Here is a 26,067-nt window from a genome sequence, read left to right as displayed (position 1 = left end):
TTTTAATCCGAATATCAGATTTACCTTATTTCTTTTTAAAGGTTACTAAGTGACATACCAATGTAATTATAAAATAATTAATAACAAATAGGACTTGGAACATGATAATACACGTATTTCTTCAATTCTGTGCATAAAACATATTTTTTTATTATAGCTATTATATAAAACCAAAAACGTAATAATTATAAATCCTTGGCTGTTACTTTTTTATGATGATAATTGTGATATGGCATATATAAGTACAGAAAGATAATCTTCTTAATTAAATTTCTAGCAAGACTAATAATGAGCGTACAGCGGTGAGTCTAGAAATACAAGACTTTGTACAGGGAATTGAAACGCCTGAAATTTCTGTAAAGGTTTTAAATAGAATGACCATCATATTAATTAAAGTCATAAATATGGATTGTGATTAATTCCGACGGAATGGCAATCTGCCATGACCAGAAAGAAGAAATATTTTACGTAGGTGTTTCCTAACTCCTTATCCGAACCTGGAATCTCATGACCTTTAGCTAAGCAGCAGCACTTCATTGCTTAACTGTGAAATTTTGACAACCAACTTATGGGGATATATAATTTTGATGCATGTAGTTTTGAAATTTTATAATTATTATGGTAAATGTCTCATATGAATTAATGATATTTTACGGCCGTTTTCTGGGGTGGGTTTCGAGTTATCTCTCGCAGAATAACCTACATGGTAGGCTATCACACCAACAAAGCAGCTAATAAATATTTATAAACACGAGTACGATTTGACCTAATACCGAATCCTGATTTTTTGCTACATTCTAATATTTCTCAGCTGAAGGTTCGAATATTTAAAAAAAAACAAAATAGCTGCGGAAAATTCATGACATCTCTAATGACATATCTTAAGCGTTGTAAATATAGTTTCTGTTTTAAACAATAATAAAAGTGAAAAACTTAAAGTTACCAAATGGTTTTGAAAACATGTCTGCTAGAAAAGAATGTCGTGACCAAAAAATAAATATTATCACAGTATTGTTTTACATCCTATTTGTGAGTTTTTGTCGGTGTGTAAGCTACTTAAACTTGCCGTACTAACCAATAAATTAACTAAATTTTATAATATGTTTTATAACGGTTTAATTCTAAACCGATAAGAAGCAATAAATTTGATAAAAAGAGATATGTGTTACACTCGTGGATTATAAAGTTGCCAGAAAATGTATGATAGTCGGTATTACGCACAGAGATCTGTTGAAATAATCGTACTACATGTTTATTTGAGATAATTTTTATATATTGATAGTAAATCATTCTTAAAAATATTTTTATAGATATAAAATTAAACTTCCAGGTGTTCGAGACACTCTGAAGTGATAGGATTTATTATATTTATACTTTGACAAACTGAGTATGCAAACTCAATGACAATTACCGACTTAAACTTTTTACCGACCATAGATTATTCTTATTTTTTTTAAACAATTTTTTTTTGTAGAATAGGTAGACGGACGTGCATATGGGCTACATGATGGTAAATGGTCACCAACACCCATAGACGTTGGCACTGTAAGAAATGTTAACCATCGCTTACATCGCCAATGCGCCACCAACCTTGGGAACTAATGTTATGTCCCTTGTGCCTGTAATTACACTGGCTCACTCACACTTTAAACTAGAACATAACAATACCAAGTACTGCTGTTTTGCGGTAGAATATCTGATGAGTGGATGGTACCTACCCAGATGAGCTTACGCATAGCCCTACCTGATATTCTACCGCGAAAAAAAACACTTAGTATTATTTCATTTCGGCTTAAAGGATGAGTGAGCCAATGTAACTACGGGCATAAGAGACATAGGATCTTAGTACCCAAGGTTGGTGGTGTTTTGTCGCTGTAAGAAATGGTTAATACTTCTTACATCGCCAATGTCTATGGGCGGTGGTAACCACTTAACATCAGGTGGCCCATTTGCCTACTTAACTTAAAAACAACTTTATTATTAATTTTCAACTCTTAACTTTGTCGACTACTTCTTTGTTATATTTTTATTTAATAAGTACATCTAAAGTTTTTGTTACGATAATATATTCTTGTTCGGAGTAATTACTATGTATATTACTATCATATATTTTAGTTTGTTACCTAATTACCCTTTCCTATAAAGTTAAAATCATTTTTTATCTATAAAATAATTTTAATAGCGTCACAAGTCTATTTGTTGCGTGATAGAAGTCTACAATGTTTCTTAATCACTCTCAAACTTTATCTTAAACGTATTTTCCAGAAGTGTGTTTACTAATTATATAACGGGTATTAAAGGACAACAATGACAAACAACAACGAACCCTTTTTCACTTGGTTACTTTAGGAATTCGTTGTAACATAACTAGTATTTTTAATTGAACACATTTTTGTAAGTAGGTATGATATTCTACTTATTAAAGCAAAAAAATAATTGCCTTGGCGTTTTTTCTTGACAAAGCATATAATTAATTAACGTAATATAAAACTACGCTGACCATTGTGTACTTTTTGCCCATTTTCAAATATTGACTTAATATTCTTCTAGGAAGGCGATAAAAAAGTAAAAAATAAGAATTTATAAGTTATTAAGAACAGCGAATGTTTGGCTTAAGGAAAATAACAGTACAGTAACAGCCTGTGATTGTTCCACTGCTATGCTAAGGCCTCCTTTTTGAGGAGAAGGTTTGGAGATTATTTCACCACGCTGCTCCAATGCGGGTTGGTGGTACACATGTGGCAGAATTTCAGTGAAATTAGACACATGCAGATTTCCCCACGATGTCTTCCTTCACCGTCAAGCACGAGATGAATTATAATCGCAAATATTAAGGAAAATAGTATCTGTATGTGCGCACGTCGAGTATATTACCACTTTGTTACATAAAAAGATTAACAGTTACTACGCTACGGATGTGTATTAAAACTATTTTTTCGTTATATTATCACTTCAAAAAAGAAAAAGGTTATATGTTTCACGAAAATGGATAGACTGGTTTGACAAATTGAAATGTTTTTCTATCGAGCAACCTCAGTCTTACTCAGAAAAACGTTTCAACAACGGTTCTGTTGTTTGCTCAACTGCTGATGTTTTTTTTACGTTCCAGTAACTTTATATAAAATTTTATTTAACACACAGTGTTAATACTTCACCGATGGCAAACGACTTCAGTTTTGTAATAAAACCTATTGATAAAAAAACCAATTGAGTTATTTCTTATATTTTCTGATATTTATAGTCAGATTTTTTTTCGTAAAAAATATTAAATGAACTCTTTATGTTCTAAAAAACATTGATTTGAAGAGTATTTATTTTAAGAATTTCGAAACGTAAGATTGTTGTAAGAATGATTTTTTATTTATTTATTTTATTATATTTTAAAGACAAAAATAGAAGCTTGTAAATGCCCTCATGCTGGACTAGAGCCTCCTTTTTTTTTTGAGGAGAAGGTTAAAAGCTTACTGCACCACGCTACTCCAATACGGGCTTGTGGATACACGTGGCAAATTTTCATCGGTCACATGGATCCTCACGATGTTCTTGCCAGGGTTTCAACTCTCCTAACTTTCATTCCTAAGGTTTAGTATTGTGCAAAAAGGTGTACCTTCTTTTTGCCTTGTTTTATTGCTTTTTGGGAAACTTTTGGAAAACCGCTATAAAAGAACTATTTTCTACTTTCGTTCATTAACTCACTACTTTCACTCATTAACGGTGAGTCAGGTTGTAGAATATAACTCACAGAATTATATAGGTATTTTTAGCAGAAATGAAATGTCATTTTAGAATTGATAATTTTAATAACAAAAACTTTATAACATTAATTTTACTAATAGTTACAAATTTAAGGACATTTTAACAAGCTCAAAAGGAACAATTCAAATAAACAGTAACAACCTGTTAATGTTCCACTACTGAGCTAAGGCCTACTGTCTCTTTGAGGAGAAGGTTTGGAGCTTATTCAAACAAACGAATGCAGTAAAATGACTTGCAGATCACACCGATATCTCTCGACAACCTTCCTAATATTACCCTTCTCAATAATCGCTACCATAACAATCGCTAGCAGAAAAACAAAAGATGTCCGTGACAGCTACGATATATATGCTGCCAGGCCTATTTTCCACAAATCTCTAACAGTATGTGTAGTTGTCTAACTGCTAAAGGATATGGTGAGAAGGTGAAGGCTCAAGTTAAAGGCATTGCTTTATTATATTTTTGTGTCAAGAAATTCGCTACTGTTTGTGCAAAAGGTTGTATGTTCAAACTGTGGAATTTAAACAGCACGTAAAAACTAATTATTTATTTAGATTTTATGTTAATATGTCTTATTATTAGTGGTTTATAACGTAATGTTTAAGGGAATAAATTAACCAATAAAAAATATTTTAAGTATTCAAATTTAATATGTTTTTTTACCGTGCAAAATGTACATCGCAAGTATACGTATATTCATGAGATGTTTAAAAGTGACTAACCTACGATTTTTCCAGTTTTCAATCGGGACATAAATTGTAATAACGTCTTTTGCACTAACGGTACAGCGAAATTCCTGGTAATCACATTTACAGACCAGTTACAGTTAATTGTGAATAGATAATATCGCTATCGTTTGATAGCATAGATTTATTTCATAGTATCATATTCGTATTTCATCATATCATATTCGTTTCATAGATTTATAATGTTTAATGTTTTGTATGAGCTCTACTGGAGACAGGAGGGTTGGTCATTGTGGGCCAAAATAAATGGCATGGTGAAATGGCGCTCTTGCTACCATTCATCATAATCTATCCAACTATGTGACTGTCTCGTTGGTATAGTGGCTAGATATAAGGCCGCTGACTCGGAGGTCAGGGGTTCAATTTCCTGGTCGAGCCAATATAAAGTTATTGGGTTTTTCTGTAAGAATATTCTCAGTAGCAGCCTGGGGTCTGAAAGTTGGAAGTGTGTACACTTCCGTGCCTCGGAAAGCATCTTGGTCCTGCGCGTGAACTCTTTCCAGTCGTGTCGGATTACCGTCCCATCAGATTATGAGAGCTAGGTAATAGAGAGTGCATCTGTGTTTGCACACACACTTGTTCACTATAATATGTCCTGCGCAGTTGGCTAATCTCTCTTGAGATTGGCCACCGTGGCCGAAATCGGGCCGGAGGACCTTATAATCCTGTACAGTAGCTATATTTAATTTGTACATACTAAGGACTTAATGTGAGTATTTCTTATATCGCAAGGTTATAGTGTAAGCTATAAAATTATAATTTTATTATTCATGATTTCACGGCAGTTACAATAACATGGAATTTTAAACGAAATGGGCGTGTTGCTACCGTTGACAATTTAAACAGTGTTATTTACAATTTAATTTAAAATTTGTCGTTATATTTCGATTAATAAAATTTACGTACGTATTCGTTTAGTTTATATCACATTTATTTGTATTATAATCAACAAGCAGTAGGTATACTACGAACGCTTATGTATTTATGCCGAAATAGGAACTTAGTAGTCACATTTAGTCTTTGCATATATTCAAAGGTGAAAAAAATTCCAAGCATATTGTGAGTTGTGAAAAGTGAGATTTGGCATTGTTTAATTTTGTATGAAGTAAAAGTACCGAAAGTTATATGTAACAAGTAGATAATATAATATTACAGACTGATTATCCTTAACACAGGAATTAGCCTAGCTAGGATAGCCAGTGCTATTGTACAATGAATCTTATTTTGTCAAAATCAACCATATCATGTTTAAATATGTTTTTGTGAAATAAATATTAAATAAAATAACATTCATAATTTGCGTTCATACTGATAAAACATTTTTTTTTAATTTCACAGTAGACACTAGTTTTAATAAATCATCAAAAACGCTACAGCAACTCTGAATCCGGGTCTGATGGTAGGATGTTCAGGGTCGGTTCACCTTGTCAGTAGCTCTATCGTGAAAAAGCAATTATTTCCTGCATTCCGTATACCCTTCAAAGGTAAGCCGGTGTAACTGCAAGATAAATAATAACATATTCTCAAACAGATCCCGCGGTTCAAGGCGTACCGACGTCTTAAGTGGTACATCTTGATATTGATTATCTTTAATAGTCTGATAGCTCTACCTATTACCTTGCCTGTATTCCTTAAAGCAAATAAAGAAATCGAGAGGGTACGAGTGTATTTTAATAGGGGCGTGGCTGAGATATGTACGAAAGTTTCCATCAGATAATACAACGCCGTAACCACTTGAGACGACCTACTTTGTAGTGATATATACATGTATAATATAGATAAATTTGAAAATTTATGGTTATAACTATAAAAATATCAAGTAGCTTTGTAAAATGATTAGAAAGATTATAATTTCAATTTAGTGAACAATTTGACTTTACAAACAATTATAATTAAATAATTAAAGTTAACTTAGAATCTGGAACTCACATATTGCAAAATAATTTTCTCAATACAAATAAAATTTGGCTTTATAAATACTGATATCGTTATGATTATCGCATACTTTATCACAGTGATTAAAGACAATGAAAGTTTTATCAAGAGTTTAATTTTTCTCGTTCAAATGAATTAATAAATTAATGATATATTTTTAAAATTAAAATAGATAAGGAATCTTAAAAATTAAATTAAATTTATATTAAATTAAATTATATAATTTCATGCACCTATTAAATATAAAAAATGTCTTGTTTTGTAATTACTTATGATTAATTTATAAATGGAAACTGTTTTGGTTTATGAATTGTTTTATATTTTTTATTTTATTGTAATTATTTCACTGTTTGTTTCCTGTACACTAAATAAATAAAATCTTATTAATATTAATCATAAGTAACGCGCCTCGAACACACAAGGGACTGGAAAGCGGTGGTGAAGGCATAAGGGACATGACGACATAAGAGAGTGTAATGCCGCTTGCTGTTACGGCATGCGCATCGGTTATAACTCCATGTCGCACCAATAAAATAATATCAATAATGAATTGTTTTTTTTTTGAAAAACTGCTTTTTTATATAGAATAGGAAGGCGGACGAGTATATGGACCACCTGGGTAAGTGGTCACCAACGCCTATAGACATTGACATTGTAAGAAATATTAACCATTGCTTACATAGCTAATGCACCACCAACCTTGGGAACTATTTAAAAATTACACTGGTAACAACAATACCGAGTACTGCTGTTTTGCGGTAGAATATCTGATGAGTGGGCGGTAACTACCCAGACGAGCTCGCACAAAGCCCTATCATCAGTAATGCTGGGATTTACCAGATTATTATATTGTGTTAGATTTTCTTATTATATTAAGTATCGTAGTTGTATATATAATATGTTTATTTTATTAATTTGTCATAAATCTGATACTGTATTTGATAAAGCTTGTACAACTAGATCGTCACGAGACTTTTCCTAAGTTTGCCTGGAAGAGCATCAACTCTTTAGATATATGACCTTCTTTGGTAACATAATATTTTTGTTGTTGTGATTGTAGTATATGCAATAGTTCATTTTGCTTAGTTGAGTAGTCCAGACGTGAAAGCGTAACAAACAAATAAACAAACTCACTTTCACATTAATAATATTAGTTAAGATATATAAAGGTTATTGAACATTTTAAATTAAAATTGTATTACAAATTGTAGTAAAAGTTGTTAAGAATATGTTAAATCTTTAAAATATAGTAAATTGTCTATGGTCTCATCCCAATATCCTTGGTAGATACAGAATACATACATACAGTCCGCCACAAGATTATGTAAGAATAAATTATGAGGTCTAAGTCAGTTAGCATAGTGATAACTAATGCATGTTATAGTTATAGTTGAATAAACAGAGACTACAGATAAATAATAACAATAAAAATTAATTACATTATTGTTATTAAGCAAATTACTAAACTTAAAATTAGTTAAATATATTATAAAAATAATTTTCAACGTTTTTTGAAAAATTTGTGCCAGGTCACGAAGAAGAATTGTATCTTACAAAATCTATCATAAGTTAGTTTTTTTTTATATAGAATAGGAAGGCGGGCGAGCATATGGGTCATCTGATGGTAAGTGGTCACCAACGGTCATAGACATTGGCATTGTAAAAAATGTTAACCATCGCTCACATCACCAATGCGCCACCACCAGTAAATTAATTTATTAGTAGTAAATGGTATATTGTTAGTTAATGTACAATTATGTTTTAAAACATTTAATAACTGCAGTGTGCGAACGCCATTTCTGTAACTGATATGTGGTGTGCAATAAATTGTAATATTATTATATTATACATTAAGTAACATTAACGACCAGCTCCGTTCGTTATATGTACATACATTGTTTCATTTTATTTTTCATATAAAATTGTTGATCAGTGGTGGTAGGGCTTTGTGCAAGCTCGTTTGGGTAGGTACCATCCACTCATCAAATATTCTACCGCAAAACAGCAATACTTGATATTGTTGTGTTCCGGTTTGAAGGGTGAGTGAGCCAGTGTAATTACAGGCACAAGGGACATAAAATCTTAGTTCCCAAGGTTGGTGGCGCATTGGCTATAAGCGATGGTTGACATTTCTTACAATGCCAATGGCTAAGGGCGTTTGGTGACCACTTACCATCAGGTGGCCCATATGCTCGTCCACCTTCCTATTCTATAAAAAAAAAAAAAAAAAATGAGCGGAAATGAACGCTTAAATGGTTTTTATATTTATTGTCACAATTCTTAGAAAAACTTTTTTTATTTCTGTATAAAATAGTATTTTGAAGTTGTATTTTATAATAAAAAAAAGTTTAAAAGTAGAGAGAACCTTTATGTATGAAATTAAAATAGTTATTTTTCTAACGGACTGCGAGCCCATGGGCTACTTTATTTATAAGTATGGATAACACGTGCTCGCTTGTGTATACAACAATAAAAACAAAACTATGTCAGTTACATTTCATTTTGATCGTGGTAAGATAGAAAAAAAGTAAACCGTTTTTAATAGCTTTTAGTGTTCTGGGCACAGATTATTTCGAGCATTGTCACGAGCGTATAAGTTAATCTCACTTTGGTGAATATGTTATGTAACGGTTGACTGCGTTGTTGTATTAACAATCTTATAAGGTCAGAGATCCGTTAGATCGGGGTTGTCCTGAAGTTCTGAGTAGCAGTTTGGAGGTTGGCAGAGATTGATTTGAGTTGTTAACACTCCCGTGCCTCGGAAAGTATGTACAGCTATTGGTTCTGCACCTCAACTCTTTCCGGTCGTGTCGGATTTGCCATCCCATTGGATTATGAGATCGAGGAACTAGAAAGTGCACTTGTGTTTGCACTCACACATGGGCACAATAGTCAGTAAATATCTTACTTATAAAACGAGTATTTCGAGTTGAACCTAACACATGCTTCCTTTGTCAACCTCCGGCGGTTGTATAATTTTCTGATTTGGGCATGTATCCTTATGATATTTCCTTTTACTTCCAAGCACGAGATGAACTAGAAATACAAAGTTATGTTTTAAATATATATAAATCACGATAGTTTAAATGTTTCAGAAAAGTAGGTCCTTTCTGATTAAATTTTTTTTTTTACCTGAACATACGGCGCATCGCAAGCCGTCTTATTGCAGAAATATGTATTTAGAACGTTGGTATCTTGTATTGTACCAACAACGAGTGAGTGAAATATATCAGCTCAATCGGATGACGCCAAAGTTTGACCTACACATACTAATCTGTGTTGTATAATTGGAAATATATTATTCAATATTTTTGAATAAAGGTTGTTTTATCCTAAAAAGTAAACGATATTTATGCATTACATATATGTAATAAAAAATACCGTACTAATGTACGACGTTTTTAATTGTTGCAGTTGTATTCCACTTGTACCAAGTAAAAAAAATATACCTACTTGACGTAAGATTCTTATGTATGGTTTTCAACTTGCGTCTTCCCTAACGGAACAGTGTTATCAATAAAATAAAAATAAAAATCAATGAGACAAAGTGCAAATATGTATGAAAAAATGTAAAAATACGATTATGTAAAAAAATGTTAATGAGTAAAAGTGCCTAGAACGTCATATGCATTATTGTAATACCAACACATACGAAAAATATTTCTTTCTGCCATGAAAAATGTATCTAAGCTAATTTAATACCATATTATGAACTCTGCAATAGATACATTAATATTTGTGCAAAGAGATAACTATAGTAAATCAAGGCAAGGCAATCGGTTATATTTATTTCGCCTATTTTGCGATGCAAAAGCTTTTTAGGACTAAGTAAGTTGTCGCCCAGATAGCTGACGCCGTTTAGTAATATTCTATAATTAATTTCACGGTCATGTAGTAACTACAATTTAGATAAAGATTGATTTGATTGATTTATACTGAGTTCAATAATAAAATATATTTAACAGATAAAGACGATAAGATTGTAATAAATTTTATAATTCCTTAATTACTATTGATATGTATTTGGCGTTATATTTAAGTGATGAAATTTTATGTTGACTGTAACACATTGCGATAGGGTTGTCGCTTAATATAAAATATACATCATATGTATAAATAGATAGCTTCGGAGCAAAAAGGGCGAAGACGCTTAAACGGGTTAAAGCAGCTTGGGTAACGGCTAAAAACAGCTTTGCTTATTTATATCTATTATTCCTAAAAGTTTAAAAAATAAAATAAACAAAGAGGAAATGCTATAAATTTCGTTAACAATTACCGAAAAAGGTTTTAGTGCAACTCAAATAATATTTTTTATATTTTATCCATGCTTTAATCATTCTCGATCATATCTTTATTACATTTTAAAAATTTGTAAAATTACGTCTGAAATACCTGGCAAAGCTAATTGTGCCAAGTCAATGGAAACTACTATGGAACTAAGTATATGCAAGTCTCTGTCTTAGGTTCAATATTTATGTTACTCACTTAAGGGCCATCAAAAACCTCAAATGTTATAAATTTTAAATAACATAACTACCCCGTGAGCAGTGCTAAATATTTATATCATTTGCGATCGAATTTAAAACATAGAATGTTCTTGTAAATTTAAGAAGAAGAGAATTTACTTTTTCTGTTATCATGCTTAAATATTTCCTGGTTTTTATAGTAAACAAATGTACGTAAAACAATGTTTTTTTTTTAAATAAAAAAAAATCCGTGACTAACTTTAATTTTGACAACCCTATTACAATCAGCAAAACCGATAAGGGCCTGGGTTTGAAAATTTAATGAGAGATCCGCGTCAAAATAATTCATTTTCTCGTTTGCTTGCGATCCGAACCTACCCCCCGGTGAGTATTACTATTATTTTAACCAATTTTTTACATTAATAAGTCTAATTAATTGGATCTATTGAGCTTTGTATTATTATGTTGTATACTATGTACATATATATGTATAGCTTGTGATGCTACAGATTCTGACATAATTCTGAAAGTCCTAGAATCGCACCAAACAATAAAATATTAGTGGGTTTTTTCTAAAAAGGAATTGTCAGTCCGGAAATTGGAATTTGGCAATGTTTACACCCTCGTGCCTCGTATAACACGTTACTCCGTTGGCTTGATGATGTGACTGATCTCTCGCCGTTTGTGTCGGATTACCGTCTCATCGGATTATGAAAAGTGACCCTGTGTTTGCGGACACACCTGTGCACTGTAAAATGTTTTGCACAATTGACTAGGTATTCGTTAAGAATGCGCAAGGTATCCTGCTGGTCGACCAGCAGAATATCATCAGTATATTAGGTCATGAATAATTGAATTAAATTAACTAAAAAGAGTTGACACATCACGGTGGATGTTTTACAAACACAATGAAAGAGATCTTCGATGAAAACTCGCATTACCTATTAATTTTGACTTTCAAGTGTTTGTGTTTATTTTAATTTTTATTTGGTAGTGACTAAAATATTTAATAACTGTGTATTTCGGTTCGTTCGTAAATTGTAATACGATTTATTCTATACATCATTAATAATATTTTAATGAATATTAGAGCCACTGAGTTTTTCCTTTTCATGAAATGAATGTCATTTGAAAAAATATTTATTATTGTTTTGAGAACATATATCATTTTTATTAGTTTTATAAGTTACTAGTTTTCGCTCCGGCTTCACCAGCTTATTAAGAGGGGTATAAAAGGTATAAAAAAGTAGCCTATGTCCTTCTTTGGGGTTCAAGGTTGCTTTATATTAAATTCCATCATAATCGTTTAAGTAGTTAGCCGTGAAAGCGTAACAGATCGACAGATGGACAGCTACTTTCGCATCTATAACATTGGTAAAGATCGAGATATTATATCCTTCTGTTTTGTACTTCTATTGTAAAGTTATTATCGACGAGTTTAGAGTGAGAGGACGAGTGTTGGAAAGTGTGGTAACGTCTGGTTTCCGTTACCGGCATACCGGTCAACGAACCTAAGGAATGTCCAACGCGAATACCGCGAACATTATGCGCGTGCGCAAGTAGTCCGAAGTAAACTCATTGCACCTGTTATCTTTTTCTACTATAATAAATTAAATTTGATTTTTAATATTTTTATATATTTTTTTTAAAATAATAAATAATTCAAATAATATATTGGCTTCGAGAATATAATATATTGAAATCAGTATTCAATATGATTTGTTTATTATAAGTTTTGTTTGTTATATTTTTAAAACGGATCGTTATTTTCCACGACAACTTGTATTTAAATCTCGTTTCGTTTTGATCAAAATCAGAAATAAAATCAATTACTTTTTTGACGAAATTAGAGACACGAAAGGTCTTTATAATTAAGCGAGGCTCTTAGGATGTTTTATTATACAAGCATAAATACTAATATTAAATCTATACTGAGTAAATTCTTTCTTTGAACAAATGAGTAATTAATTTAATTCAAATAAGCTTGGAGCAAAAAAGGTGACATAAAAAAAAAAACAAAATAAGAGCGAAAGCTAAAGTCCATATAAGTGGAATAATTAATTCAAATAATTAACATTTAATAATCTTCTTAAAGGTATAAGGTATATAAGTATATACATATATTAAATAAAACTCAATTTTTTTTTAAAGTTTTAAGAACAAATGTCTGTTGGAGTGAACACAACGAAAAAAATTATCGCTAATTTATTCTTATTACTAAAAGCCAACAAATAACAGTCAACAATAATCTAACAATTACAATAATTAAAGTTTTTTATGCGTCTTTCGTTGCCCGCCTCATTCAAAATTATTTTCAGTCGTCATTTTGACATTCACCCCAAAGTTCGTTACAAGTTGTGTGTATCAATTACATTTGCATTGTATCATAATTATTATCATTATTTTCAGTGGAGTTAATTTATTTATATATAAATAATAATAATTTTCTTTTTCTTTTCCAGATCACACCACATTCCAAAATGTCTCTTGACGAGGTGAGTGTACCGGTTTGGAATACTAGCTTTGCAAATAAACTGGCATATTATAGTATTAGCCGACTAAACTAAAATAAAAAAATAAAAAACATCTATTCTGGTTATAAGTACGATATATTGATGTAGAAAGGATCATTTGCAGAAACTGATTTTGATAACAGTAGGTGTTTTTGCTCGGTCTATTTTATTATTTAAATAATAGCACGCTTTACTTAAGGGACATAATGAAACTTCTTTTAGCGCGATGAAAACAGTTTGAAGTTCGAATATGAGTGCAATATTTATGACGAAAAACGTTTCACACCTGTCACTTGGATTGACCACTCATTTTCATTTCTCATTAACACTTAAGATTTAAATCGATTTCTCGCATTAATTATTTATACGATTAAACACAAATCGTTCCAGGGACTTGTAAGCAGTGATAGTTAACGTTGTTTTTACAATGTAAATGTATTGTATAGTATTCGTTAATTGTATTCAAAATGGGACAGGGTAACCATCAGGATATTATCTACCACTTTACACTTTGATCCTAATCAAAGGGTTAAATTTTGGGAAGGCACTACAGAATGTTTTTGCGTAGCGTCGAAGGAACATGTTTGTTAGGAATATGTCAAATCTTTAAAAAGTAATAAATTATCTATGGTCTTATTTAATTAGATAGCTAGTTAAATAAACAAAGCATAAAGACGTTTAGCAACAATAATACAATATTGTGAAGAAACTTGCACGGGATGAATGAAATTTTGAATATATGAAGCTTCATTTTGGTCGAAAGAAAAGTGAGGCGTTTTTCCAGTTTTGGGCTTATTTACGAGCTATTTGATTAGTTTGCGTAATAAAGAAGGTAGGTACTTTTTTACGCAAACTTAAACACAATGAAACCTTAGGTACCGACGAAATATAAAATAATTATTTTATCTATTTCTTTTAATTGTTTCTATATTTACCTGTTTGTTACAATATGGGTTTTCGAATAAGTCATACAAGGAAATGTCATACAGACAATGGTCTTTTGGTACCTACGTAATAAGTACGATTTACCTATCAAATGTATGTATCTGTGTATGTATAATTAAATGTGCCATTAAAACAGTTTATATTTTAAATATAATGTTTACGTTAATTTTATTTTAAGAATCAGACAAAAATTAACTTACCTAAGTTAAATATAATTGACAGTTAATTTATTATATTTATTTTCGGACTTTTATATATTATTTTGATAACGTTTGAATTATCTATATTTATACAACGTTAAATGTGATTACGGGAATCGTACACAATCCATCATTTCTGTAAATTGCGATAAGCTATCAAAATTTATTATGAAGATCCTTTGACAGATATAAATATGTGTTCGGAAAATAAATATTTTATTAGTAATATATTTTTATCTACCATGCCTTAATAGTTGCATTAAACTTATCCTTCTAGGAACTATTAAATAAATTAGGTGGTGGTAATGTGTTTATTATATTTAAGCTTTAATAATAAATTATGTAAATGTGTTACTTATTGTAAAGTAAACATATATTCTTATTTATATTGTAGCAATTCCAAAAAGTCGCCACTTCAGTGAAGAACTGGAAGACCAGGCCAAGCGACAGCGAGAACCTGGCCCTCTACTCTCTTTACAAACAGGCCACAACCGGCGATGTTAACATCGGTTCGTATTTTAAATAAATAAAACGTATTTTGTACATATTAATTAGGCACCTACTTATAAATTAGAAAGATGCCAGGAGCTAAATAATAATTTCAATATATATGGGTATAAAAAGATTAGCCTTACTAGTAAAATAAGTGACATGTATCATCAGTCATTTGTCTTTCAAAAGAAGAAGACAAAACATGAAGTTGTATCATGTACCTAAGTTAAGCGGTCATATCATTCTATCTATAACTTGCATTAAGGGTGTTAATGCTTTAAGCAAAGGCTATTCAGAGGCATATAATAATTTATGAATACATCTTGTAATGTTTGTCTAATTAAAGTATGTTCGAATTAATTCAAAGGTAAATTGCTAGTATTTTAAATAAAATAATATTATTTTTAGCTGAACCCAGTGAAATGATCGCCAAGGCCAAGTTCAAGGCATGGACTGGTCGCAAGGGTATCTCACAAGACGATGCCAAGAAACAGTACATAGAAATGGCTGAAAAATTACAATCTAAATACGCTTAAACTTAATAATTATAATTGTAAGTTAGTTAGTCTACCGTCGTGTAACGAAATGCATGAAATTCAAAATTAGGAATTCCTTCAACATTCTCATTTCCTTATTGTTTTTTTTTCTCGAAATTTATACGATTGTGATTTTCTGTATACAGATTTTGTAAGTTTATAAAATTATTAAATAATAATTAAAACTTAAAATTTGTTTTTTTAATAAATCCCACTGACGTCAACATATGTTTTTATAGCTGTTAGTTAGCTGTGTACTTTATATTATTATTAGAATTTAAATAATAGTAAGATACAAGTTATCTAATGAAATTTATTGTCCTTGTTAAAAATAAAGTACCTACTTTCAGAAGCGTTTATTTAAATTTACCTGTTTGCATGTTTGGTTTAAATCAAGCAATTGAATTTCGAACCAGTTCCGACCAGTGCAGAATGGGTTAAAATTTTCACTACCGTTCTTAATTCCTTTCGACTGACAATCCGATGGAACGGTATTTATATGCCTACGTCCTTATCCAGGTTCTAAGGTACCTCTCTGTCAAATTTAATAAGAATCAGTTCAGTGGTTTAGTCGAAATGGCGTAATAGACAGACACGAGTTTTTTTACTATGTTGTCGTTTTATATTAAGTGCGATAACTTATAAAATATTAAGAGGCGTGAGGCCAGTAGAATTATGAAAAACTAAGTTAATTTGTGGTCAAATATAATTCCTAAATTCCTTTTCAATGTCGTTCTAAAAATGGGGTCTCTGCAATACGCAATAGCGAGTGAAACAGAGCCCCCCTGAGAGGAGATTAACTGAGCCTTCGAATGATGCAGTAATCTCTCTAAGCCGTGCCACAGACAACCACGGTTTTAATGGGTAAAAAGGCCACGTAGTTAGATTCCCCTTCCTTTCTAGAGGTTTCCCCTATGTAAAAAAAAAGTTACAATGCAGTCATCTAGTCGTTCTTTTTGCCAGCCAAGGTGAATGTCTGATGGAAACGCAGTGCCTTATGTGTCGCTATGATCGGCAATTTTGTAATATATTCTTCGATTATTACCTAATGTCGCAGAGTTCCTTAGATAGCTTTATCTAAGGAGTTTTCTTCTTAAATTCTTAGTTTTAATGTTGGGAATCAGGTTTTAATCGATCTTAAATTTCATATTACTCATTAATACTGTCTACTATATGATTGCACGATAATAAATATGGTCTCGGTTATAGTATGTTTTATTTTGTAAAACTTGTTAAACTGTTATTTTAAAGAACACTAACTTAGTGTAGTTTATATTTTTGCTTATGGTGATAATTAGTTAAATTAGAGGAAATAGCAACAGAAAACTTTTTAATTTTTTATCAGACTTCAAAATAAATAACGGAGGTTACCTACCAATATTAATTCGCCACCAACATATTTTTTAGATATTGGCGACGTTAACAAAATGTTAAGGTGTTGTGTTACTAATTAATGTGAAAATATTAATGGGAATATGTTTGAAACACAAAAGTTTTATATTAATGGGAAGTTTGACTCGTAAAAATATTATTTTAATTTACCTAAATATGTGAAGATACATTTTAATATACCTAATACTTCTATATCCGCTATCAAAGATGATAGCCGTTTTCATTTTCGATCATCACGATTTTTGTACAGTTTTTTCCTAATTTCTCATGTAACTTTAATATTGTTGCTATTCAATAACCAATTTCTGTACATAAAACTGCAGTCACTCTTCAAAGGTGACATCTTCTTTATTGACATTGACAGAGTATTTATAAATTCTGTGTATTTAAATATGTACCGATTTTTATTAATCATTATTATATAATAATGTAATACTAAAATTATAAATATAATTATTCAGCACCGTATTATTACTAGCCACCTACAGAAATCAAACACGTCAGCTTGGTTCAACGCGACGCTATTGCAGTCAATTTAGAGAGGTCACTTTACTGCTCAAGACTACAAGTAGTGTTCAGTCATTTTCATTACCTACTCTTGCTTTGCTTTAGCTTTAGTTTTATACGAACATTCGTTGAGAGTACTCGTCGCGCTAATTTTTATCAGTAAGTTGTGTAGTTATTTTAACCATTATGAGGTTTTTTATACCGCAATGAGTAATTGCTTTTAATATGTAAAGAGTTTATACAATTTGAAGTATGATCTTTTCCTTTTTTTTGGTGATGTAAATCACAATTTACACTGGCATGTAGGTATTTAATATTATTTAGTATTGCTCGGTTTTTGTAGTGTAAAGTTATTTTTTTATGATTATAGATTAAGTAACTGCTGATATACCAAGCAACCATGTCACTTCAAGAGGTAAGTGTACTTATATTGAGTGTTGTTAAATGTGTAGAAGTCTGATAGTGTTCATTTCAAAGTCACATTACTGTAATCTATAGCTATTAGCTATAATATTTTTGTATTGGGTATTTATTATATTATCTTGTACCTCTATAATATAATTTATATAGTTAAACAAATATGTGCTATGACCATACAAAAAATAATATTGATTTTATTGATACATCAAGTGAATTAATTATGAAAAAAATAAATAACAAAACTTTACTTTTTGTTGTCTTCTAAAAAATATTAGATGAACACATCCTGTTTTATAAAAAAATCTTATAAGAATATGATTTCTTACATAACAATGCTTATTCAGGCAAAGGAAAAAATTTTTGTACATTGCTCGACCTTTGTCAATTTTCAAAATAGAATTTGTGTATGAACTTTTATAAATACTAAATAATCTAATATTATAATAGACGTTTTTCTCATAACCAATTTCACTTATAAACCTATATATATTACAATCATTCATGAGATGCTTAACAAAATAATATTTTATTATTTCAGCAATTTGACCAAGCTGCTGCTAATGTTAAGAAACTGAAGACCCTTCCCAGTGACACTGATCTTCTAGAGCTCTATGCATACTTCAAACAAGCAACTGTTGGTGATGCTGACCCTGCAAGTATGTATTTAAGCCTTCTGTTATTATTGAGAATGATCTAAAATCAAAACATATGCAAGTTAGTTTTTATTTTTTTGATTATAGAAACTTCTATTAAAATTTCTTCCAAGTTGAGATATGTTATAACATTGAAAATGATTATTGTAATAACATTACATAATCAAAATTTATATATGAACTATTGAAATTTGTAATTTATTTATTAATATAATCAATAACCTGTATTGTATACAGCAACAGATACAATGGGAAGGTTAATGGGGTCAAGACCTTCATCGTAATGGCAATTGCCACTCGTTTGTTGGACGCATCAGTTTCACCTTTTCGTTTTAATTACTCTTGTTATTTAGTTGCAAACCATGGTGCTAATGAAAATTATTACAAAGACATACTTAAAGATTAGCCTTAGATTTTCTAGCACAAGGTGTTTTACGTTTCAAGTTATCATTACAGCAATTTGACAGATTTGTACTGACCATTTTATAAAAAAAAGTTAGCGTCAATACAAGGTATTGCTGTTTGGTGGTAGAACATGATATGATTTGTTTGTACCTATGTAGGTGGGCCAAATGTAGGTTACCACCCAGTAAACTAGTACTAAGTGTAGGCTTTAATAGTGAATCCTTGTATTGTTTGATCCGTAATTTGTATTCATCATCGGGCTACATTATGGAACAAAATATTTTCAGTGCTAAACTAAATAATCCTAAATAGTTCAATAGCATAAAGTGACCCCTTCATCTACTGTTGTCTTCATTTCTAACACAAGATTTAGTAATTGTAATTTCTTGAAAATAAGCATTGCATATTATTATTACAAAAACATGGTTACTAATTCATTTCACTAAAGTGAAAGTAGAATATAATAAAATGCGTGCTAATTAATTTATTCTTTGTTTGGTAAAATGTTATTTGCATAGTCATGAAGATATTTAACTGGTGTTAACCACCCACTCATCAGATATTCTACCACAAAACAGCAGTACTTGGTATTGTTGTGTTCCGGTATGAAAGGTGAGTGAGCCAGTGTAATTACAAGCACAAGGGACATAACATCTTAGTTCCAAAGGTTGTTGGAGCATTTGCATTACAAGCGATGGTTAACATGTCTTTCAATGCCAATATCTATGGGCATTGGTGACCACTTACCATCAGGTGGCCTAAATTCTAGTCTACCTACCTATAATATAAAAAAAAGATATACAAAATATCAGCCTTACAGTTATAAATGCTTATATATATGTACTACTAATACAACAACTAGTACTATTACAATATAAATTGTACTATATAAAGTAACCAATAATAATTTGATTATATAATTTCTTTTTAAATATCCTTATGATGATACAATGATGTAACTATGTAGGTTTTTATGTTAGCTTATTCCTATTTGTGGAGTTTTTACTTAACAGGAAAACCTCTTCGTTTACTTAAGTTATACTTGGCAACATTTCAAAGTTCATGTTTAAATTAGTAGGATGTTTGAGCTATTTAATGGAAGATCACATCACACTACATTTTCCTATTGTTATAAATAACACTCTCTTGTTCTATTCTTCTTTATATTATTCTATTATTGTTTTATATATTTTATGTCAAAACATGATAATGACGAAATAATCTTTATGCATTTGGCACCATTACAAAAAAATGCCAAACTAAAAAATAAGGCAAAAATAAAAAAATTAAATCAATGTTGCTTGTCGGTTATTTTCAGACGTAAGACGATTTACTGCTTGTTAAAATAAAGTATATTTTAATTTTGTTTTTAATAAATGAAATATCGGCAAAGGTACATAAACAAATTACGTCACAGAGTCATGAAATAATAATGTAACAATAACTAATGTCAAAGGGCAGAGGTGTAAAACACAGATTAGTAGCATAGAAAATTATGTTCATTGGTAGTTTAGGAAAGTTAAAAACCTATTGTATTATGAGTGTACAAGTCTTCGAAAACGTTTAAAATATAATTTAATTATTGGTTAAAATATCAATTCACTTGTTTTTGGTTAAAAAGTTCGAATAATTAGACTTTTCAGATAATGTTATGGGCTATAGTGATTTTATTACAACGTTGTCCTTTTATTTCTTAAGACTTTTTAATCTTTACAAAACTGTTATAAAAAAATCTCATACTACTTGCATCCGTCATAACTTGTTGTTTATTATTTTAATGGATTTATGTTTATTCAGATTCAGACGTATATATATATCTAATATATATCTAATATATAATATAATTGTCACGTATTTTGGTTGATAGTCTCCCAGAAACCGTCGCGGACTATCGTCGAACAAGAGAATTTGAAACCACAATGAAATTAATTATATTGGAATTCATACAAGAAACATTGTTATATATAATTTTTACTTCTATAATACTTCCATTTTACTTGGAAAAAATGTTAATTGTTCAAATACAAGATACATAAGGTACATAAGGTTTTGACTATTTCCATTAGATATCATATAGATAAATTAGATTATTGAGGCCTAGGCAATATTTATCTATACTTATTGATATATGTACATATTTCCGATAAAATATTAATTCCATATAAAACATATATATGGCTTGGAGTTGTTATCCAATTTTATATATTTGGTCATTTTATTGTATTGATTAACCTATTGGGTTCTTAAAACACGATATTTTTTTAATAATAATACTAGCCAGTAGCCGTATTTCTGGTTACACTATCAGTTCAACGACGGTCCTAAATTATTGCATTGTTATCGAAATAAGTTCGCAATGGGTGCGATAATTTTGTAAAAATGCCTTCCAAGTCTAGTTCACCTACTAACTTGTATATAACTATCAAATAGTTAATTATAATTGGAGGCTAAAACGATAGAAGTCATAATATATAATATTTTGTGAATTTATTTTCTTTCGTAAAATTATTAAATTCCCGGAGGGTATTTGTCAGCAAATATATGAATAATCTGAACACCATCCTCAAAACCTGGTTAGATTATACTCGAATATCCCTTATATTAAATAAGTAGATCTTTATTCATCGTGTTTCATGAGCATTTCTATAGCTCTTTAAAATAAAGGCTTTTCATAAAAAAAATCAACTTTTTTCCTTACCTACTTTCAATAATCTTTCCTGAGTAATATTAGATAACCTACTGTGTATAAGAAACGTATGCAAATTTTCATGGTGCTAGCCCTGATAGTTTGGGCTGTGCGTGGATATGTCAGTCAGTCAGTCAGTCAGGTATTCTCTTATATATAAACACTTTATTATGACACGAGCTAATCATCATCATTGTCATAATTCGTTTGACCTTATCCGATTTATTTGAGGTCGTTGCAGCATGTTGGAATAAAAATACAAGAATATCGATTTGGTAAATGTCTAAACACGCTCGTTTGTTGGTGACGTGCATGGGATTGCTTTAGTTCGTGTATCGGTTTCTGCCTCCCATGTGGTGCAGTTAGTTTTTCGGATTCGCTTTATAAAAAAAAAACCCTTATCAGCTCTTACACCACTGGACTAAAATTGATCGGCTGTATTCTACTCGTCTCGAAAACGCAAATCAGGAGTATTTCATTAATTTCCTCCTTTAGGGCTTAGCTGATAATTTCATATCATTTCGTGATAACTGTCATATTAATATCGTAATATATCGGTTTTCCGACGACCTAGCGATAGTTAATCAGTTTTGTTAACAGCCAGATTCCGATACGATTGGGTAATATCCCGTACTGACTTTAACCGGAAAGTATTATGCTTTAGGCGGGTAGTGTTTATTTTTTATTATGTCTAGTTATTACTCTCTCTCAATTTTGCGTCGTACTTTTAATTATACCTATTAATTAATTAATAATACATCCTAGTTTTCCTTTTTTAAAAATTCATTTAGCAGTGTTGGCGGTATTGAGTAACAAACACCCAAACACACGAATTTACGCACTTATAATATAGTATAGGTAGGTTTTTGTAATAATAATTGAGATTAAACTTTTTTATGTAATCTTCCATACAAAAAACTGTTAATTTATCTTGTTCCTTGACGTATTACTTAGCGCGTTTTTTTTCAAATACCCTAAACTACCTTGCGACTCCATATTACTCGGGTTCTATTAAATGAATCGTGTTAATTAGTTATTAATAAAAGTACAAGGTTTTAGTTTTAATTGGTTGTTAGATATATATATATGTGGTAAGGTTTATTTAGATCTTAACTTTTGATAAAGTGTAATTTGTTTTAATTGTTCAATGTGTTTTATTTAAAAAAATACGACTCGTTAACACATAACTGCGATTTAGGTGGGGCTCGCGACCCGCAAGTCAAGAAACTGTATTTTAGTGTATATATATATATATATATTTTATATACTTTTAGTTGCTTATTTAATAATATATAATTACCTGTATCTGGGTACTAGAACACGTCGCTTCTGACCTTCAGTTGTTTTTAATTATTACTACTAAATGATTCATCACCTTATACTTATAAAATGTGTATAATTATAAATTGCAACTAATTTGAATAAACCTTGAAGTATAAAACGCGAAAGTAATTAATACTGTTGGTTATCACAGATAGTTGTGTTAAGTCAATATAAGTGACTTTGTTTTAAGCATTTTTTATTCCAGTTGCCACACTCAAATAATACTCTTAGATTGTTCGATCTACTTGGCTTCTGTTTTATGATTACCCCTTGCCTCTTCCGAGCCAGTACTTACATCACTATGTTATCTAACTTATGTGGAGATACCGTTAGCCATGGCCGGCGAGCACTCCGAAGATGCTTATTGAATGATGTCCAGATTCCATTTTTCTATTATAATATCTTAATTTAAAACGTACTTTATGTAAGTATGTAGTCTTTTTAAGTACTTTTATGTTGTCGCATTATAAATCTGTAACGGAACAAACAGATTGTTAACGTCATAACTCGTTGTTTATTATTTTAATGGATTTATGTTATTATTGTCATTAATGATTATACAATAATAATACAAAATGGAGTAACTACTGCTTGAATTTGAATACTGAAATAACTTTTTTAATATATATACATATGACGGAGGATGAGCCTCAGCTTCATCAGTACGGTCTATAGTTTCTAAATTCTAATTTGCGGGCGTCGATGGGTAATGTTGGAGCAACGAAACACAGTAGATAAATGAATTCGTTTTTAATGTTAACGCGCGTCGATTCCAATATTCGACCGCACCGTCCGGCCGCTGCACAAGAAGTGCCGTATGCGCCGCTCAGCCGGTGAATCATTGACTCCGTCGAGCGCCGACAGATGGCGCTAGCGTTCCAGAGATGATACGATTGCGACACATACATATTTTATCACGTATTTTAGTTGATAGTCTCGCAGAAACCGTCGCGAACTATCGTCGAATATGAGAATTTCACCTCAATGGAATGAATTATATTGGAACTCATACAAGAAACATTGTTCTATATAATTTTTACTTCTATTATACTTCCATTTTATTTGGAAAAAATGTTAATTGTTCAAATACAAGATAAACTCCGAAGATGCTTATCGAATGATGTCCAGATTCCATTTTTCTATAATATCTAAATTTAAAACGTACTTTATGTAAGTGTGTAGTCTTTTTGACTACTTTTATATCGTCTCATTATAAATCTGTAACGGAACGAACGTTACTTTCATGTAATATTACATTAAGTAACGTTCATACAGAATGTTAACTTTATTTATGATAGTTAATTGTATTTATAATAATTGTAAGTATTCGTTATTCCTTTGTCTTCTACTCTCTGTGGTTTTAGCTTTTGTATTACAAGTTTTTAAAAAATATCCTTTGCATTATGGTAACCAATAAACCCATTGGTAAGGATATCAATAAATTTGGCTTATTTCCATAAAAACACATAATGCTGACGTCAATTCGTCTGTTATTTAGTATCTGCTGTGAAAATTAGTGCTCTAAACATAATTCTTAATTAGTATTGCATTGAAGCATAATTCTCATATGTTTGAAATTTGTTTCATACGTGTAACGTCAATGGAGCCGTGTCTGTATATTATTTGTTAAACATATTTAAAATAATTTGTGGTGTCAAGTCTAATATAAAAACTATTGGTAATCTAGTATGGTGATATTATTTTATATTAATTACAAGAATGGCAATTCAGATCAGCCAACCTGTAAGATATTACCTTAGGCTTTAGTCCACGCACTTTAAAAATGATAATGAAATTCAAACAATATTACATTATTCATGTAAGCACTTAACAGTAACAGCCTGTGAATGTCCCACTGCTGGGCTAAGGCCTCCTCTTTTTTTTGAGGAGAAGGTATGGAGCTTATTCCCCCACGCTGTTCCATGCGCGTTGTTGGAATACACATGTGGCAGAATTTCAGTGAAATTAGACACATACAGGTTTCCTTGAGATGTTTTCTTTCACGGTATAGCACGAGATGAAATATTTTTAATTATAAGATGATTAAATTAAGCGCATGAAAATTCAGTGGTGCTTGCTGGGGTTTAAACCCACGATCATCGGTTCAGATTTACGCGTTCTTACCACTGGGCCATCTCGGCTTATGTAAGCACTTATAAATACTTATAAATAGCTATTTTACGGTTCGAAATGTAAATTCCACTGAGAAAAACCAACAAGAAACTCAAGGCCCCACTTAAAAACGTTGTTTAGTGAGGGATTAGTCAAACAATGCCGTGTCTTCGTCTTTCGAATGTTAAATCAATAATGACCGAAAGAGATAAAACAGACTTTAACTAAAGAGCTGATAGCCACGTTTCATTAATCAAGTAGCACGTATTATATATATACATATATACCTAATGATTAATACGTGCGTAATATATATATATATATAAACAAATACATTCTCATAATACAGATGGCATTGTATATTTTTTTGTATACATTGGGTTTAGTCGGCTTACCCGTAAACTTTTGGTAAGGGAAACTTGCACTAAGTTGTAGCACCAAAATAATATGTAAAAAAATTATAATTTTTCAATTATTTTTTATTTTCAGATAAACCCGGAATGTTTGACCTTAAGGGTAAGGCAAAATTCGAGGCGTGGAGCGGTAAAAAGGGTCTGTCAAAGGAAGACGCACAGAAGGCTTACATCGCGAAGGTGGAAAGCTTAGTCGCGTCCCTCGGCCTCCAATAAACTAGTTCTAAGTCAAAGTGACGCTTTTTTGATAACATGTCAATATAAAATCTGTGTTGCCAACATAAATTCTATGTTGCCAGCCTTATTGACATAATATCAATTAAGTGTTGTCATATTTTTTATATTATGTTGGTTTTAGTAATATTTTGGCATTTGCTGTGCAATAAAATTATAATTTTAAGTTTTTGAACTGTAAAGCACAAACAAACATGAAATCCATATTCTTCCTCTACATAAGCATTTATGAACTATATATTTTTTAATAGTACATTTTTTTAGATCTATTAAAATTTATTTATTGAAGTGACTAGTGATGTAACTTTTTTATCTGTTATAGCTATTTATGCC

General features: G+C 30.8%; 2 protein-coding genes across 4 annotated transcripts in view; both read left to right on the top strand.

Moving 5' to 3' along the window:
* The window catches only part of LOC126770117 (acyl-CoA-binding protein homolog), a 152,130-nt gene extending 126,104 nt beyond the window's left edge, over positions 1-26,026 (top strand). The window contains exons 1-4 of one of the 2 annotated variants that reach the window (XM_050489284.1): positions 17,480-17,647; positions 17,859-17,903; positions 18,447-18,564; positions 25,577-26,026. In XM_050489284.1, the coding sequence (XP_050345241.1) occupies positions 17,889-17,903; positions 18,447-18,564; positions 25,577-25,716 (273 nt within the window). In that variant the 5' untranslated portion in view covers positions 17,480-17,647; positions 17,859-17,888 and the 3' untranslated portion in view covers positions 25,717-26,026. Of the gene's footprint in view, positions 1-17,479; positions 17,648-17,858; positions 17,904-18,446; positions 18,565-25,576 lie in introns of those variants that run through there. The other variant, XM_050489285.1, reaches the window with a different exon arrangement.
* LOC126770119 (acyl-CoA-binding protein-like) lies at positions 5,302-15,712 on the top strand. 2 transcript variants are annotated; one of them, XM_050489286.1, is made up of 5 exons: positions 5,302-5,404; positions 5,841-5,986; positions 13,366-13,398; positions 14,956-15,070; positions 15,462-15,712. In XM_050489286.1, exons 3-5 carry the CDS (start codon positions 13,384-13,386, stop codon positions 15,587-15,589), a joined length of 258 nt encoding a protein of 85 aa, XP_050345243.1. In that variant the 5' UTR covers positions 5,302-5,404; positions 5,841-5,986; positions 13,366-13,383; the 3' UTR covers positions 15,590-15,712. The 2 variants fall into 2 exon arrangements, with proteins under 2 accessions (XP_050345243.1, XP_050345244.1); XM_050489287.1 differs by lacking the exons at positions 5,302-5,404; positions 5,841-5,986 and adding an exon at positions 11,262-11,287.
* Positions 26,027-26,067: the final 41 nt, after the last annotated feature.

The sequence above is a fragment of the Nymphalis io genome, chromosome 8 (genome assembly GCF_905147045.1).
Source record: "Nymphalis io chromosome 8, ilAglIoxx1.1, whole genome shotgun sequence".
Lineage (NCBI taxonomy): Eukaryota > Metazoa > Arthropoda > Insecta > Lepidoptera > Nymphalidae > Nymphalis > Nymphalis io.
The sequence above is the reverse complement of the archived record's forward strand: the minus strand, read 5'-3'. Positions and strand labels throughout refer to the sequence as shown.

Coding starts and splice junctions, on each gene's coding strand:
- LOC126770119 (XM_050489286.1), top strand. Junction 15,071..15,461: donor AACCGGCGATGTTAACATCG/GTTCGTATTTTA, acceptor TATTATTTTTAG/CTGAACCCAGTGAAATGATC.